Here is an 18,368-nt window from a genome sequence, read left to right on the forward strand (position 1 = left end):
TTTCAGTTTCTGGTAAATGTTTGTACAATTACAGTGTACACTGCAGGGTAACAATACCAATGTGTTAACATTGTAATTTATTTGCTATCACAAAACCAAAACAGTAGCTTCTCACCAATGTCCGATTTGTGCTTTCTCTGTTAAAGGACCACTTTGCATATTTCCAACCTTATCTCTTATCTGTCAGTGTTCACATAAGGATTTGAAAAACTACATTTGAGATAAAACGGATTAGCCGGTAAGACTGTTGACCCGAGTACTTCTCAAAAAACAGTCAGTCTTGCCATCTAGTAGTTAATGTATCATGGCCTAAACTGCTTAAAGTCTGGCCACATTAACTACCAAAACTCATGTAATTTATAGATGGCAAAGAAAAAAGTTTCCTGGAAGCAGTCTCACCATGCCTTTTTTTAACCTCTCCTCACTTAAACCTGTGGAAACATTGACTGAAATATTTTTTTTTAAATTATGATCTTTTTGCCCTTTTCAGACTCTCCCATCCAGTCCTCGTTCACAAACACCTTGTCACTATCATCACCCTCATCGGACAGTGATGCTTCTCTGATGTCCCCAAAAAGACAGCGCATTGATGACACCTTTGTGATGTCCCCAAAAAGTCTACATACTGATGACAGCCAAAAAGAGGTGATGTTTTTTCAGAACATTTCTCTTTATGTTGTAAACATTACATTTACCTGTTACTGTTACCATAACATTTTTACCTGTTGTCAAGCTTGTCAAAAGAATTCTGGAACAAAAGCCTGGAGGTGAGAAAATCCTTGCAAAATATACAATGACAGGAGAGATGAAGGACCGAGCACGCCGTGATCTCGTCAGCATTGTTGTTGCTGAAATGTTTGAAAAGTATGGGTAAGTAAAATGCTTTATGGTGCATGATTTGGTAAAGTGTATATTCATAGAATTCAATTGCAGATTTGGTAGTTGTAATCAAATAGGTGATTATCATTAAATGACAACCGTGGCCAATGAGCTGTGGCCTTGCGCAGATCATAGGTTTTCCGGTGTGTTGGTTTTAATACACAACATTTATTCCACAGACGTGCTCCCCCTATGGATAAAAGAGCACAGTATGCATTGGGGATAGTAACACTGTTCCCCTCTCTAAAAGATCCCTACTCCAAAAAAGGCTATGTGAGTACATATTTAAAAGTAAGATTAATCTTAATAAACAAATGAATAATGTTCTGGTGCATTTTAAAAGTCTAACACTTCTTTTCTAAAGATCTCTATTGATTCATGCTGAAACAATTTTTTTATACATTTCCATCTTTGTTGATACTGTCTTTAGGAACACTTTTTTGACATAGACAGCAATGAGGGCTACATTGCCTGGAAGATTAAAAACACACAGCGAGAACTCAGCAATGGCGGTACCAATGGGGGTAGGAGAAGGAGCTCTCACACTACAGGCAGCAGCGGACCAAACTTAGAGAGAGAAGTGACTAAAGTGCAGCAGTTGGAGGGAGACCAGTGTCGAGAGGCCATATCTCTACTGAAACACAGCACAGACAACGAACAGACCTTCATGAAAATGAGAGAAACCTTCCAGCACAGGCAAAAGTTGATCCATGATCCTGAGCAATGCAGCACAGTGCTTACTGTGTTCCCAAGGTTTCTTGACACAAAAGGCCTGGTAAGTTGTTTTTTTTTTGTAAGCACATTTATTATGTTTTTGCAGTGTCAAGAACAGCTGTTCAAAGATGAAAACGGTCACCTACCACTATACCACCATCATCAAATACACATATGCTTGCTTCCTCCCCTTTAGGTGGCGCAAGACTTTGACCTGTTGTTTGGAGCTGAGACTTCATCAAAACTCCTTGAGAAATGGGATTTCCTGAAGGCCAAAGTAATAGAGCAAGCCAAGGACATCAGCAAGACACCCCTGCTTGACCATCTCATCCAGTCTGCTGAGGAGAACACTGATGAGGATGACGAGGTCCCAGGTAAATAATTTACATGAATCTGGTGTGTATCTTTCAAATGTTGACTTAATTTATTTACCATGACAAATCGTTGTGTAGACAAATTATATATATTTTTAGGGCTGAAACAACTAATCGATAATGAAAATAATCAAGAAAGAATTTCATTATCGATTAGTTGGGTCTGTGACATCACTGTGGAAAATTCCAGTCAGTGATGTCACTTCACAATGGTGTAAAACGCATTTCTATGCATAAAACGCATCTGAAAAACAGAGCAGAGGTCGCAGAGTTAGCTGCTGCGGGAAAATTGCACAATACAAAGCATGAGAATGTTTTATATTATTATACAATTTATTATAAATTGCCCTTTTAATCCAACCAATTGATTAATAATTGACAGGTTAATCGATTATCAAAAAAAATGTTAGTTGCAGAACTAGTATTGTTATTGAAAAGAGTTTTGAGTTTTAATATTGATGTAGTATCAAAGGTTTTGGTCAGGTGTATATCATGCTTTAAGCAGGTGCTTCTGCCTTCTCAGGTTGGGATAGTGACATGGCCTCACTGCTACTGCTGGTCTACCTACTGCCACCACCTCCAAGTGGAAAGAAGGGAGCTGTAAAGATCAGTACCCGGGAAGCTGTGGACCATGTAGTCAAATTTCATAAGGTCAGTGTGTCCTGATCTCCAATGGCAATAGCCATTGTCAAAAGGCAATTGTGAAACCCCCCAGATTATTGATCTGTTTCTTTTCAATGCCACCTCCACAGAATTTTAAGTCTGATAATTTATGTTTTGCCTCCTTGAAGTGCATAGCGACTAGAGAGTGGGGTTCACCTCTTTTCACTGCAGTCTTGTGCTCGTTCATTCTTATTTTCAGTTGTCTGTTTGTCTTGCCAACGTATTGGAGTTTGCAGGGACATGTGCTAAGGTAACCAACATTAATGACCTCTCTGTTTAATTCCCTCTCTTTGTGTGACCGTGGTACAAAAACCTTGGTTGCCTAATCACAAGCTGAATATATCCTGTATGGGAAAGCTAACTGTGCCATCAAAGGTTTCTATCAGAGTGTGACTTATCCATCAAAATGTGATGTTCAGTGTAGATTCATTTCAGTTTATTCTTATCTTACAGTCATGTCGCAGCCTTCAGGAGCACTCTGGTCCAAACCAGCGGAGGCAGCCCTACATCCTGGCAGTTGGGACGACAAGAAAGCACATCCACGAGTTCTACATTGCATTGGATGGTGATCTCCTTCCCTGCAAGGGCAAGTCTTCCCTGTCAGCCTTTGATGAACTTGTCACAAGGTGACGATCTTTAGGGGCGGAACCAAAATTCGGGAAGTTTGGTTCCGCCCGGAAGTGTTTCCGCCCGGACCGGAAAAACAGAACACCGGAACTTCCGGTAGCGCCGTAAGAGGGAAAATCAGGGAATTCGATGCACCTGTGCCTAGTTAGGGACAGCGGTTGGTGATTGGAGGATACGCTGGACAAGGCAGTACTTAAGGCCAAGTTATTTCACAGTCTGGGAGCTCTTTCTGGTGTGTGTGAAGCACTGTGTCGTGCCCGTCTTGGTGCGCTGCTGGTGGCTGTCTAACTCTCTCTCTCCCTCAGGCTGGAATTGTATGATTGTGAAGACATCGCGAACCTTAAAGGTTGAGAAGTGAACGGATTATACGGCGAATTGAGACGACGTGAAAAAGGGGATTGGAAGCGGCATTGATGTGAGTACTAAGAGCAAGCCGAAAGTGCCCTGTATATTGACCTGGCGTTGTGTAGATCTCCCCAGGAGGAGGAGGGCGGCCCTACCCCTAATATAGCGTGGTGGGAGAGCCGAAGGAATACTTATTGAAGTAGTCACAACGACGACATCACTAGCTAGGCCGCATATTCCATCGCCAGATCCGAACCAAGCGAAGTGAAGGAAGATGGGTGTCCTTTTCGTACACTGAGTGTGGTGGGTGAGTCTTCGTGCTGTGAAAACCTATAATTTTGATGTGGTGCTGTATATTGCTGTGGGTTGCTGTGTATTGCCGTGTGTCCTGTCAGATAAACCCCCGCCTTCACGCACTCCGTCGCGGGAGGATAAGGAGACTGCTGGTTCTAGCCTAGTTCAGTACAGTATATGTTGTGAGCGTGCTTCAGATCTCCGGAGATAGCACGGTACGCTGTGTTCAGCCCAGAGGTGGGAGCTATTCAAAGCAAACTAACTGTGCTTTGTGTCCAATCTGATACCTGTGGAGAGAAAAGGAAAGAGAGAGTGAGTAACACAAGGAGAAACAGAGGAAACCTGTACTTGCAGTACGCTGTGTTCAGCCCAGAGGTGAGAGTCATTCAAAGCAAACTAACTGTGCCATTGTGCCCAAGTTGATACCTGTGGAGAGAAAAGGAGAGAGAGTGGATAACGCGAGGAGAAATAGAGCGAAACCTGTACTTACGGTACGTTGTGTCCAGCCCAGAGGTGAGAGCCATCCAAAGCAGAGTAACTGTGTTTTGTGTCCAAGTTGATACCTGTGGAGAGAAAAGGAGAGAGAGTGGGTAACACGAGGAGAGACCGAGGAAACCTGTACTTACGCCGCTGCCTGTGGAGAAAGAGAAAGCGAGTGAGCACCCAAGGAACGAACTGTGTGAACCAGTACTTACTGTGAGCTGCAATCAGCGAAGAGGTGAGAGCAAAACCAAGCCGAATTAACTGTGCCTTTGCGTCCCAGCCGTTGCCTGTGGAGGAAGAGAAAGAGAGTGAGCACCCCGAGAACGAACTGTGTGAACCAGTACTTACCGTGAGTTGTATTCAGCGAAGAGGAGGAAGGAGGGCGCTACGGATACCTAAGACTCTGGCCGGGCCCCGAGTCCCACGCCCCGGATCCCCGTGGCCCCCTTGCTCCCTGACCTCTTCCCGGCCATAGCCCATCTGGAGGGCCGAGTCAGAGTTTAGTTTTAATTGCCCTTTCCCTATTCCCCAAGCTATTTTTAAATATTTAAATAAAGATTTGTTTTATCACTTACTTGTTCTCGTGTTGTTTGGCCATTGGGTTGGCTTTGGGGACCTCCTCGAGGTGGAAGTTGAGAAGGGGTGTGGCTTAGTCAAAGCATAGCCCGCCCCTTGGGTGTGACAAACTTTTCAAAGCACATTATGTTTTCGGCATCTCCTATGACCAGGCCTTAAATGGCATGTACACATTTGTGCAGACCACCATCTACAACATTGATGTAGGTCATTCTCACGAAACTCCCAGAGTCAAGGACCTAAGAGCTAAGCTCCTCAACTAAAGAGTTATGATGTTCAGATGCTTTGTTTGCAAGTCTAGTTTTGTTACCGTTCAAATGTTGATCCGTCATCTCAAAGTTTTCCATGCCTTTTATCCTGGTAAGAAGTTTCAGTTGATGTGTGACCAGACTGGATGCCACCAGAGATTTTGGACTTTTTCAGGCTTTAGAAAACATCTCCATAACAAACATAGCGCTAAAAGTCTAGATCAATTTGAGAACGAACCCGTCATAGTTGACGTATCTGATGAACCCGTAGTTAATTTAATTCCAGAGCAACCAGAGAATTCTCAAAGCTGTAATGAGACCAGGCAACATACCCAAGAAATGTGTGCATCCCTTATTGCAAATCTCCAAGGCTGTGGTGTGGCTACTAATGTCATAACGACTGTTGTTGAAAATATGGAGGAACTTGTAGAGGAATTGCATTCAAACGTTAAAGATGATGTTGTAAAATTACTCTCTAACGATGAGGAGATCAGAACAAAGTTTGACGATTATTTTGACAACCTTGAAAATCCATTTAGCAAACTGAACACTGAGGCAAAAAGGAAAAAACATTTCAGTGAGAAATGGGGTATTGTAGAACCTGTTGAGGTAGCCCTAGGAGTGAGGTATGACACTAGAAGGAATCGAACTACTGGCACATATGATCAAGTTCCCATAACAGACAAATTTGTTTATATTCCTCTATTGCAAACTTTGAAGTTCATATTCACCAACCAAGAGATCTGTGATCATTTTGTGCAGCCTTGTGAGAAAACTGGGTTTTACAAAGACTTCTGTGATGGTAACTATTTTAGAGATCACCCCCTCTTCTCTGAAAATCCAAACTCTCTCCAAATACAGATATTCTACGATGATTTTGAAATGGCAAATCCTCTCGGATCCAAGCATGGTATCCATAAGGTTGGAAGTATATACTTTGTTTTACGAAACCTATCTCCAAAGATAAACTCCGCTCTTATGAATATTCATCTTTTAGCCCTTTTTCATACTGAGGATGTGAAGAAGTATGGATTTGATTTAATCTTACAGCCCCTCGTACGTGATCTGAAAGTCCTTGAGTGTACAGGAATTGAAGTTCCTTTCTCTGATGAACCAGTTTACGGAACAATTGCACAAGTAACTGGAGACAATTTGGGATTGCACACATTACTCGGGTATGTTGAATCATTCAGTGCAAACAATTTTTGTTGTTTTTGTCTAGTAGACAAACAGACCTCACAAACGGTTTTCAGGGATGATGATCCAAGAATAACATTGTGTAATAAAGCACTGCATGATCAGCATTGCAATGACCTCATGGTAGATCCTACACTGCCATCCACATTTGGAGTTAAGCGACAATGTTTATTCAATGATCTACAGTACTTTCATGTTTCTGAAAATTATGCTGTAGACATTATGCATGACATATTGGAAGGAGTGGGGCAATTTGAGCTGAAGTTGCTGTTTGCTTACCTCTCAGACAACAAAATCATATCCAAGACAGATGTTTGTAACCGAATATACTCATACAATTATGGCTTTGTTGAACGAAAAAATCGTCCAACCAGAATAAACTTGGAGCAGACTGGAAATGGAATTGGTCTCAATGCCATTCAAACTTTTTGCTTAATCCGGAATATGCCCTTGATCTTTGGAGATGTTTTACTATAGACTCTTGTTGCTTCTGTTGCAAATTATGAACATTATATTTTCTCCAGTTGTTACTGATGGAATGACAGTATGTCTTAAGCATCTCATTGTTGACCATCACCAACTTTTCAAAGAGCTTTACCCACATCGTAGAATGATCCCTAAACATCACTTCATGATTCATTACCCCAGAGTCATTCGAAAAATAGGTCCAATTCTACATGTTTGGTCAATGAGATTTGAAGCCAAACATAGGTTTTTCAAGAACACAATCAAAAATTTCAAAAATGTAACAAAGTCATTGGCCCAAAAACATCAGATGGCTATAGCATACCATTGGGAATCAATGCCATTTAAAAGTATTGACTGTGGGCCAGTAAAAACTGTTCAGCTCATTGACTTGCCACATGGTGAGATGATTGCAGAAGAACTGCAGGTTGACTTAGACTGTCAAGTTGATCTGACTTCTTGGATCACTTGTTTTGGAACTGAGTATCGTCCAGGCCTTTTAGTTTGCACGGACAAAGAGGACGATTTGCCTGTATTTAGTCAGATAAAAGACATCATTGCATTTAATCGAGAATATTTTCTTGTAACAGAGGACTTTCAGACACTTTGTTTTGCAGAGCATTTTCATTCCTTTCATGTGACACAGGGAAATGATCAGAATGTTTCCATGCTTAAAGTTGATAAATTGCACTTCTTTAAGCCGTTTGATCTGCAAACTACTTATGGTTTTGATAGAGATTATCAATATGTGGTTCCTGTACATGTGTTTGTATAAGTTTGTGGTTTTTGAACATCCATGAACTGTTAAATAAAACAGACATAAAAAGCACTGACTTGGAGTATTTTTAATTCACTGATGGTTCTAGGTTTACACTGCAGGTGTTGGAAACTATTGAAACATTGTAAATAAAAAAGTACCAGCTTTAGAGTACATTTGTACTCTCCAAGTGTTAAATAATGAGCTCTGCAAAGGTTCTAGGTTTACACTGCAGGTGTTCAAAAGCACTGAAACGGTGTCAAAAAGAACTATTTATAAGAGTACATTTTAACTCTCCAGGTGTTCAAATGTAACTATTTTGAGAGTATTTATTTTACACTTTTTTACAGTGTTCAATGAACACCGAACTCTTGGACCTATATATACACTGAAACCAGTGTTCAGTGTACTCCTATAGAGTACATTGAACACTCAGATTTTTGCAGTGTAGAAGTGCCCTGTTAATAGTTTAAAAAAAAAATATCTGGCCCTTCGTCGACTAGATGCAGATTCTTCTTATCTTCTTCCTCTATGACAAAACCTGAACCTACTGAACATTAGAACAGTTTAATAGTCTGGGCTGCATTTCCGAAAAACACCGTAAGCCTAAATTTGATCGTAGAAACATTGTCATCAATGGAGCAACAATCAGATTATGTTGTTTTTGGGAAACTGCCCTGGAGCAGAGTTTTCCAAACCGATTCCTGGAGTACCCCAATGCTGCATGTTTTGCATGTCTGCTTAATCATACATACCTTCACAACCTCACTTCCTGGGTTATCAGTAATGAGGGCATTCGGCTGGACAAGAGGAAGTTTGCTGCAGTACGAAAGTGGCCCACTCCCACAATTGTAAAAGAGTTTCCTTGGTATTGCCAATTTCTATCCATGCTTCATCCATAACTTCAGTTCCATTACTCATTTACTCACCAGTCTCCTCAAAGTCAGCCCCAAGTCTCTGTCCTGGACTCAAGCTGCTACCCAAGCCATGCAACGACTCAAAGCATTTCCCAGCGCACCGCTCCTAATTCATCCAGACTCCAAGAAACCCTTCGTGGTTGAAGTTGATGCCTCTACAACAGTAGAGTTGGACCGATCCTGTCTCAGCATCAGAGACATCACCAAAACTTCAATGTGCTGCCTTCTCTAAAAAGGTCACCCCAGTGGAGAAAAAAAGACAACATCGGGAACAGAGACCTTCTTGCCATATAACCTGGACCTGGAGGAATGGAGGTCACGTCAAACCTCAAGACTGTCAGTCAATTCAATTCAAGTTTATTTGTATAGTGCTTTTTACGATACAAAAAAAGCTTGTAAATTGTGATCAGTTTATGTGCAAATGAGGGTCAGCATCATCTCTTCTCAGGTGTTCTGGATCCAGACTGGAGCTTGTGTAAATCCTAGTTACCACGGGATGAGGATCCCAGCAGAAACAGAGAAACACAGAGACATTATTAGTGTAGCTGCTGTTCCAACAAAGTACAATTAATTAGTTTAACCCAAGCTAAAGAATAAGAATGCGCATTTGATCAGATACAACTGCAGTCACAATTTATGAAATGCATTAAAAAATTTACAAATTGGCAAATAATTAAGTGTATAAACAATTGTGCTATAAATGATAATGGAATAGGATTGGGTGAGATACAGGAATGTTTTAGGATTGAGGGGTAACAAATAAATATAAGGATATTGCACACTTATAAGCATAAGTAGGGAACATTTAACTGTTCATGAGGTAGATTGCCTGGGGGAAGAAACTGTTCTTGTGCCTTGCTGTTCTGGTATTTGCGGCTCTGAGGCGCCGGCCAGATGGCAAAAGTTCAAAGATGGGGTGACTTGGATGTGAGGGATCCAGAGTGATTTTCTGAGCCCTTTTCCTCACTCTGGATGTATACAGTTCTTGAAGGGTGGGCAGGGGAGCACCAATAATCCTTTCAGCAGTCCGAACAGTTCTCTGTAGTCTTCTGATGTCTGATTTTGTTGCTGAACCAAACCAGACAGTTATAGAAGTACACAGTACAGACTCAATGATGGTGGAGTAGAACTGTTTCAGCAGCTCCTGTGGCAGGTTAAACTTCCTCAGCTGGCGAAGGAAATACAACCTTTGCTGGGCCTTTTTCACAATGGAGTCAATGTGAATGTCCCACTTCAGGTCCTGAGAGATGGTGGTTCCCAGGAACCTGAATGACTCCACTGCAGTCACAGGGCTGTTCATGATGGTGAGTGGGGGGAGTGCAGGGGGGTTTCTCCTGAAGTCCACGATCATCTCCACTGTTTTGAGGGTGTTCAGCTCCAGGTTGTTAAGACTGCACCAGACAGCCAGCTGCTCAACCTCTTGTCTGTAAGCAGACTCATCACCGTCCTGGATGAGGCCGATGACTGTAGTGTCGTCTGCAAACTTTAGGAGCTTGACAGAGGGGTCTTTAGAGGTGCAGTCGTTGGTGTTTGGCTGCCGCTGTTCTGCCAACCAATCATCTAAAGTTTTTCCATTAGAGGAGCGTGAGCAAAATGTGGCATTCCCATATCGGCTATGACCAAACTCTTTAGTTTTGGGCTGCCCACATTTGCTGCATGTGTTAAAAGTAACCCCTCGCACATACTTCCTCTTATGGACTCCGCTTTCCGTCTCCAGGGCCCGCCGGCGCCTGTTCCTCTGGGTGTAACGGGACACAGGAGCAGCAGGCACTGGAGCAGGCACTGGAGCAGGCACTGGAGCAGACACTGGAGCAGACACTGGAGCAGACACTGGAGCAGACACTGGAGCAGGCACTGGAGCAGACACTGGAGCAGGCACTGGAGCAGACACTGGAGCAGGGGCTGGAGCAGGGGCTGGAGCAGGCACTGGAGCAGACACTGGAGCAGGCACTGGAGCAGACACTGGAGCAGGCACTGGAGCAGGGGCTGGAGCAGGCACTGGAGCAGGCACTGGAGCAGGCACTGGAGCAGACACTGGAGCAGGCACTGGAGCAGGCACTGGAGCAGGCACTGGAGCAGGGGCAGGAGCAGGCACTGGAGCAGACACTGGAGCAGGCACTGGAGCAGGCACTGGAGCAGGCACTGGAGCAGGCACTGGAGCAGACACTGGAGCAGGCACTGGAGCAGGCACTGGAGCAGACACTGGAGCAGACACTGGAGCAGTCACTGGAGCAGGCACTGGAGCAGACACTGGAGCAGACACTGGAGCAGACACTGGAACAGGCACTGGAGCAGGCACTGGAGCAGACACTGGAGCAGGCACTGGAGCAGGCGGAGCTGGGCCTGGACCGGATGTCAAAGCACCAGCAGATGGAATCACTATTGACACAGTCATGTCTGGGTTAAGCACTAGTGTGCCTAACAGTGACCCAGGTGCTGAAATGGACTGCAAAACTCCTGCTGCTGTGGGGACGGGTGCGATAGGGCACTCCCTTTTGGCAGCAGCGGGCGATGACCTAGTCGCAGAATTGGAGCCTGTCCTTCTTGATTTGGCGGAAGGATAAATTGATGTTTTGGGCCTGATGATGATGGCACGTCATCCAATTTTTCCCTCGGCAGAGGAAGCTGCACATCAGCCACATCTATTGGGTCAGATGGAGTCAGTCCCTGGACGAGGACACTCAATTCCTGATTCTTCTGCTTCTTCTGCCATTGAAACCTGAAAGTAAATTACTTGTAATATATATATATATATATATATATATATATATATATATATATATATATATATATATATATATATATATATGTGGGTGTGTGTGTGTGTGTGTATTCAGCTCAAACAGTTGTATCATTGTTTCATCCATCAGCCTTTGATTGTTAAGCACCAGCTCTCGGATGTGGTGGTAATCCGAAAGGATTTTAGACCACCTGGGGGTGGAAACTCCAGCCTTCTTGGTCGGTGACTTGTGTAAAGCACACAGCTTCATACAAATGGCCTCAACCAAGCGGCTGGTGCTGGGCCACTGTGCTGGACCCCCAGGATGTCCAATTAGACACCGTTTCACACTCTCCACACCCGGTGTGACTCCGGACCGCTTCGGTGCCTTAAAGCGCCCATGTGTCAGCTGAGGCTGATGTCGAGGCTGATAGTTGACCCGCTGTTTATCAACATCAGGGAGAGCGGTCCACAGCTGGATGGCCTCTGTAACCTGCAGGTCGGTGAGGTAAGGAGCCTCACGAAGACCCACCAGGAAACCAGCCAGATCCTGGACCTTGTCCCACCCAGCGATGCCATCAGGTCCAATGACTGCTCCCTAGTAAATGCAGATTAGTGTTAATATACACTTCCAGTCAAAAGCCTTTGAACAGAAATATTTTTGACATTTTTTAAAGAATTCTGCTCAACAAGCCTGCATTTATTTTATTCAAAATACAGCAAAAGCCATTATATTGTGAAATAATTTTACTATTTAAAATAAAAATGCTTTCTATTTGAATATAGTTTAAAGTGTAATTTATTCCTGTGATGCACAGCTGTATTTTCAGCATCATTCCTCCAGTCTTCAGTGTCACATGATCTTCAGAAATTTGTTGTTCTAGAAACCTTTTTTTATTGATATTATTATCAATATTTAAAACAGTTGTGTACATTTTGTTCAAGATTCTTTGATGAATAGAAGGATCCAAGATAAGAATTTATCTGTAATAAAAAGCTTTTTTAATATTATACACTATACCCTTCACAAGTGTGGAGTCAGAACATTTAAATCATTATATATTTATTATTAAATTATAGAAATTAATACTTTTATTTAGCAAGGACACATTAAATAGATGATAAAGACATTTATAATGTTACAATATACACTGAACTTTCTATTCATCAAAGAAACCTAAACAAAAATCTCTAGAAGCTATTTTTAACCTAATAATAATAAATAAAATAAAAACCTTGCTTGTAGTGTATGTGGAATAAAACGAGACTGAAACTAAATAAAGCCCTTAGAGTGTCGTACCTGAGCCTCGCCGGAGACACTGCTTCCAGTGTCAGATGTCTGTGACAGCACTGAAGAGGCAGGGGCGAGATGCTGTCCCTCTCCTCCAGATGATGTGGACGGCTCAGCCAGTGATGCTGGGGACTGAGGCAGAGGCAAAGATGAGGGGCTGTTTCTGAGATCACGGCAGGGGTCATCCTCATACAGCACTGGAACTGTGATGTCCTCCATGCTCTCTTCCTCAAACCCCTCATCTAGCAGGTCCTGATCATCAACCTCCTCCACCAGCCGGTCTTCCTCCTCTGGGTTCTGGAGCACTGGAGTCAGTGTTTTGCCAGTCTGGCTGTAAAGGTACTCGATTTCTAGCAATTCACCTACAATAATAAAATAATAAAAAAAGTGTTCTTAATAATTGATCAAGTACATTGGAGGCTCTAATACTCTAATAACTTAATAGAATATTGCTAAATAAATAATTAAATGTCTTACCTTTATATGCTCCAGGAGGGCGATAGCGCTCATCCCAGGGCTTCCCAAAGACTGTTCGGCTAAGCCGGTCCACAGCCTCGCTCATGGCACTGCCATATGTCCGAATGGAGGACGCCCGTTTTATGGCGTCTTCCATTCGGTCATCATTCCAACGCATCAAGCCCTCAAGGAGATAAGCCTGAAAATGCGCATCGCTGGCACTGGTTCCTAAATGTTAAATAATATAAAAAAATATATAAAAAAGGGTTTTATATGTCACATATGTGCAATATATGTACTACACATAAGGTGCTCTGAAGTAACTTGTATACTACATTTAATAGAGTTTTGTAACTAAATTAAAAATGATTGTCACTTAGTCATGTGTTAGTAAAGACAGCTTTGTCAATGCTTATGACATTAAAAAGTATAATGTAGAGTGTGACATTTATTAATGCGGCATTACTTTAAAGTGATGGAAGCAGTTACAGTGCTTATATTTTCTACAGAAAAATGAATAATCCATATGCATGTAATACCTGGAATAAAACGGTTCAGGTGGAGGTGGAATGACTCCAAGGAGGTAGAGCCACGAGCACACCTGTAGCAGCACAGCTCCACGCCGCCTTTCTTCAGTGTCCCTGTCTTCATGTACAGCGGAAAGTCCTCTGGGTCTTGGATACACTGGACGTGCTTGCGCTGTTCCTTCCATATCTGCTGGATCCGTTCGTGGTCCAGCAGAGGAACTCCCAGGGTGTCCTTCCCATCCGCACTGTCAAACTGATCAATCAGTGACCTAATCAATCTGGTGGTCTCCTCCACCCCCCTGGTCCTCCTCCGGCAGTGCAGTGCCAACTCCCTCCGGGTAATGCGAGCACTGACCGCCTTTTCTGAGATGTGGCCAGTCTTCTTTGCCGCCAGGTCACCCTCTTTTGCGGAGCGAAGAGCAGCCACATCCTCTGGATCCCACTGAAAGATGCACGTGGACAGACGTGCCATGAAGATCCCGTAGAGCGGATGAGCCTCTGTCGTGACACCTGCAGCAAATCGCCGCATGAAGTGCCAGATGTCGAGGCGCACTACAAGCTCATCCCACTCCAAAAACATGGTCTTCACCCGCGATTGGCCGTACTGACTGCAGCAGTCCCTGTCCACGTACATCACTTTTGGGGCTGCCTCTCCTGCCTCTCGGTAGCGTTTCATCAGACCAGCTGCCATGGAGTCCAGTCCATGTCCCTCGGCAGCTGTCAGCACAGAGACAAGGACCTGGCCGTGTTCATTTCCGACATTTGTGCACCAGGCAGCTGTTCCTGAAGCAGCACCGGCAAGTTTCTTTGTGACCTATTGGGAAAAATAAAAGGGTAAAAAAATGTGCCATATCTGTGCCATATCCGTGCCATATCCATATCTGGCAAATTTCTGGATATAAACAGGGCTTTGATACCTTTTTTGTCGAATCCATCTTGAGAACACAGCCAAAGACAGATGTTAATTTGGCCTTGACCTCGTGCAGTCGCCCCAGAACATCCCTTGCATACACGGCTAACAGCCACTTAGGTTTAGGCAAAGCAGGTAAAAGTGGAGGATCAGCAAACACAGGAGGCTGCACAAGGGAGGACCTTGTGAATGGTTCACAGGCAGTCAGGTACTGCAAGACACGCTGTGTCCATGCCTCACTGTGCTGTTCCATCAGCTTCCTGTAAAGCTGAGTCACACTGTTGCCCAGTGTCCTCTCCCTCATCATCCTCAGCACCCGGTTGTCACATGAGTATCTAAGGAAACAACAGTATAATCATGCAAATGCTTTAGTTGGTAAAAAATAACCCACATAAAAGCACCTAATAATGAATGATTGTCATTATGAATTACCTGTATGTCAGCAAAGCTGGAAACTGACTGCGGTGGCCCATATCCAGCTGTCCTAGGATGTCCTCGGACCAGGCAGGATATTTCTTTTTGCAGCGTTTGCACTCCAGATACTCAGTGGCAAGGTCATACCACCCGTCGATGTCCAAGACCTTACGCACGGTACGGTAAATTCCTGCCGCAGTTAGTCTGTGCCTACCACAGTCTGGGCGAACACAGACGAGAGGAAATAACCACATCTTCAGTGGCATCCATAAGAAAAGGGGCCGACAGAAGAAGAGGTCAGGTGAGGCAGGGGGCTGAGTGTTTATTAAAGGGGGCTGAGGAGGATACCACCAAAGTTTCAGCTGGGACACTAGTTCTGGCTTGCCGGTTCGTGGGTTGGCCTTAAACAGTGTGTTCCGGATCCACTCATGCTGGAAAGGTGGAAGTTGATCTTTCCAGTGACTTGGAAGCTCAGCTGGTGGCCGGTGATGTGAAGGAGCTGGTGCCTTGGCAGTTTCCACTGATGAAGATAGACCAGCACAGTCCTCTGAGTGAATAGTAAAAAAAAACAATAAGGATGACTGTTGCATTTGATAGTAATATGCCATAAATGCAGCGCACAAACAGCCTGCAAAGCACAATTTTTGGACAAGTATTCATAATTATTATGTTATATTTAGGAACGAGAGTGAAGAAAGTGCTACTAGTGTTAAGGAAGCACATAACCCAGCATACACTTTATTAATTTAAGGAGAATGGAATCAGTGCAGCTCACTGAGAATGAGGATCAGATGGAATGGAGGAAGGAAAATGTGGTGTGATGAATTAAGTGTAAAGCAACGAAGCCCACGGACATGAAGCATACACACAGATAGAGTAAGGAAAAACTGTTCCTCTAATGAATCTCCACCATCCTGTCTGCTCAGGGGGAGATGAAGAGTGTGTGAGAAGAGCAAGCGGTGTGAAAAAGTTATCTAGTGATTATCTAACAACGGGTAAGTTCGGAAATGCAAATAAATACACTGACACCTTTGGACATCCTTACGGTTTTGAAGAAGTGCACTCAAAGAAAGCATCCCGCTTGAGGCATGACATGACATAATTCTGTATTGTAAACAAAAAATATTTTAAAATGTTGATTATTTTCCCCCAAGAAATAACGCTTCTCATTGTTTTTACAAAACATTCTTGTAATATTTGCATTTGTGTCATATGCCACACCTGTATTTAGCTGTGCTTCACATTGTGATGCAGCAAATACCAGCTCCTCATCGTCATCTTCAGCAGTGGGAACGGACTTGCCTGGAGCACAAATGTTAAAACTATCATTGTGAACAATACACTGAGACAAACATATGTAAGATGGTGCTTACTTACCAGTAGCGAAAAGCTGTATCGGGGTCAAATGTTTGGCTGGGGGTTCTGCTGCTGGAGGAGGTAAACTGGACTGCAATAATGGATCTGGAAACAGCAAGTTGACAAGTTTGCCATAATGATAAATTAATATATGAAGAAATGCTGTAGGTAAAATTCTATATTCACACTCCTACTCACAGGGTTTAACTGGTGACGTGAGTTTTTTCGCCAGCTGTGAAGGAGACAAATTTTTGCCACGCGCAAACAGCGCTTTCACAGTTGCGGTCTTCTGTACACCAGTTTGGATAGCTGCAGGTGGAGGTGCAGTGGTTGCAGAAGCACTGGAGGTTGCAGCGTGAGGTGCAGGCTGACGTACGCTGGTGACCACAGCAGAAGCCCGTCTTTTCAGGACATATGTCTTGAAAATGGCCATGTTGGTTTTGGGCCTGGCATCTGCCTTAATGAGGTACCTGATGAGGGCTTGAGCCTCCTTGCTCTTGTCCTCATAAACATCTTTCATGGAGCGGCCCTGTAAGTCACCAAACTCCACCATCAAGCAGCCCTGGTCTCCAGTTGCCCGGGCTTCTGCCTGCATTTCCTGCTTCCTCTGATACTTTTCCACTTCTTCTGCCATCTCTCTAATTTGAGAAGTGTACTGTAGGAACAGTTGTTTATTTTGTGACATGGGTGTTGCCTGCGCTGTCTCACTGGAAATGCTGAGCACCAAATACACGGCATCCCCCAGAGAGTTTTCCAGGAGCCATCTAAATCTCTGGCCCTGGTACTTCCCAAACTGAAGTTTGCAGTGAGCCAGTACTAAAAACTGGTCACTGGGGTCTCCACCGTTCGTGCTGACAAAAGTACTGGCCTCTGACAGCACCTCCTCCTTAGGTTTGGCCCTTCCAGACTCCACATTTTCAAGGTGCTTTGCCTCCGCCCAAGGCGCCATGAGGAGTCGGCTTGATGTTGCCAATTGCCGTTGAAAAGAGGGATATGCATACATTTTCTGAAATGAAAATCAGAAAAAGACTATTAAAAGACTACTATCTTTTGCAATCTGAAAGAAACCTGTATGTTAAGTGTGTAAAAATAATTTAACAAGCTACGAATAAACTATATAACTGTGGTAATAAACATGGCCATGACATAAACTGTCCTGAAGATGAGTTTTCTACAAAGGACAGGAATCCCTGACATATAAAATATGTAATGTCAGTATGAAGTCTGAAATTTCCTTTCATTTCCAATGCTGTCATCTTAAACCATGACTACACACACACCAGGCTACAAAATCCCAGCCGGCACATGACCGACCCTCAACGTTGAAATATGGTTGAAATATGTTTGAAATAAGGTCAGTTGTGGTTTCAACGTTGAAACAACGTTGATTCAACGTTTAAAGCTGAATGGTTGAAAAACATCCAGCATATGACCAACTTTCAACATTGAAATATGGTTGAAATAAGGTCAGTTGTTTTAATGAAACAACGTTAAAAATGTTTAATGCTAAATGGTAGAAAAAGGTTAACAAGCTTTTAAATTATTTATATTAAATTATTTAAATTAATTAATTTATTATTTTAATAGCATTTTAAAATATTTTAGTCATGATACCTATTCTAAAATCTAAAGGTATATGTTAATATCATCATTAACAATAAAACTATATACATTTCGCTGGTTTATCACACTGAAACAACTCCCATTGGTAGTTTTATTTTATTACTTCTATCATGATTGGTTAATCTGGCTGTCATTCAGGAAACTGAACAATGAATCTGTTCGCGCCTTTCTACATTTAAAAATATGACCGTTATTGTCGTCTTTCTGTGAGTGAGGCGGCTAACTGTGAGCTGCTGCTCGTTATAACTGACTGCTCGGTCGTTCCCGAATTTTTTCATATTTGCCTGTACATTTTTTATTTATTTTGAGCGAATTTGAGTCGTGACATGGAGAACAAAAACTGTGAACACAAGAAGGGTCAGGTGTTCTGCGAGGTCCTGAAAACATCCTGGCAAAATGAGGTAAGAAAATCGCTAACGTTATCTTTATTATCTTTTGAAAATAGTAAAGTATTACCAGAGTTTACAAATGGGTAGTTTAAAGGACATGTTACCTGCAGATAAATAAATACCCGTGTGTCTATTTTTGCATTG

The 18,368-nt window shown here is 43.1% G+C and overlaps 3 protein-coding genes across 3 annotated transcripts; 1 reads left to right on the plus strand and 2 right to left on the minus strand.

Annotated features, from left to right (window-relative positions):
* Positions 1–656: 656 nt before the first annotated feature.
* Positions 657–6,033, plus strand: LOC113097206 (uncharacterized). Its single transcript, XM_026262425.1, has 8 exons — positions 657–870; positions 1,059–1,152; positions 1,310–1,654; positions 1,790–1,967; positions 2,491–2,618; positions 2,830–2,880; positions 3,084–3,245; positions 5,066–6,033. Exons 1-8 carry the CDS (start codon positions 794–796, stop codon positions 5,216–5,218), a joined length of 1,188 nt encoding a protein of 395 aa, XP_026118210.1. The 5' UTR covers positions 657–793; the 3' UTR covers positions 5,219–6,033.
* Positions 6,034–10,230: 4,197 nt separating this feature from the next.
* On the minus strand, positions 10,231–12,947 carry LOC113097205 (uncharacterized). Its single transcript, XM_026262424.1, has 3 exons — positions 12,559–12,947; positions 11,384–11,856; positions 10,231–10,321 (listed from the first exon to the last, which is right to left on the minus strand). Exons 1-3 carry the CDS (start codon positions 12,766–12,768, stop codon positions 10,231–10,233), a joined length of 774 nt encoding a protein of 257 aa, XP_026118209.1. The 5' UTR covers positions 12,769–12,947.
* Positions 12,809–16,298, minus strand: LOC113097207 (uncharacterized). Its single transcript, XM_026262427.1, has 7 exons — positions 16,234–16,298; positions 16,078–16,158; positions 14,875–15,960; positions 14,450–14,777; positions 13,545–14,346; positions 13,027–13,233; positions 12,809–12,876 (listed from the first exon to the last, which is right to left on the minus strand). Exons 3-7 carry the CDS (start codon positions 15,462–15,464, stop codon positions 12,809–12,811), a joined length of 1,995 nt encoding a protein of 664 aa, XP_026118212.1. The 5' UTR covers positions 15,465–15,960; positions 16,078–16,158; positions 16,234–16,298.
* Positions 16,299–18,368: the final 2,070 nt, after the last annotated feature.

The sequence above is a fragment of the Carassius auratus genome, unplaced genomic scaffold, assembly GCF_003368295.1.
Source record: "Carassius auratus strain Wakin unplaced genomic scaffold, ASM336829v1 scaf_tig00216157, whole genome shotgun sequence".
NCBI classification, from domain to species: domain Eukaryota; kingdom Metazoa; phylum Chordata; class Actinopteri; order Cypriniformes; family Cyprinidae; genus Carassius; species Carassius auratus.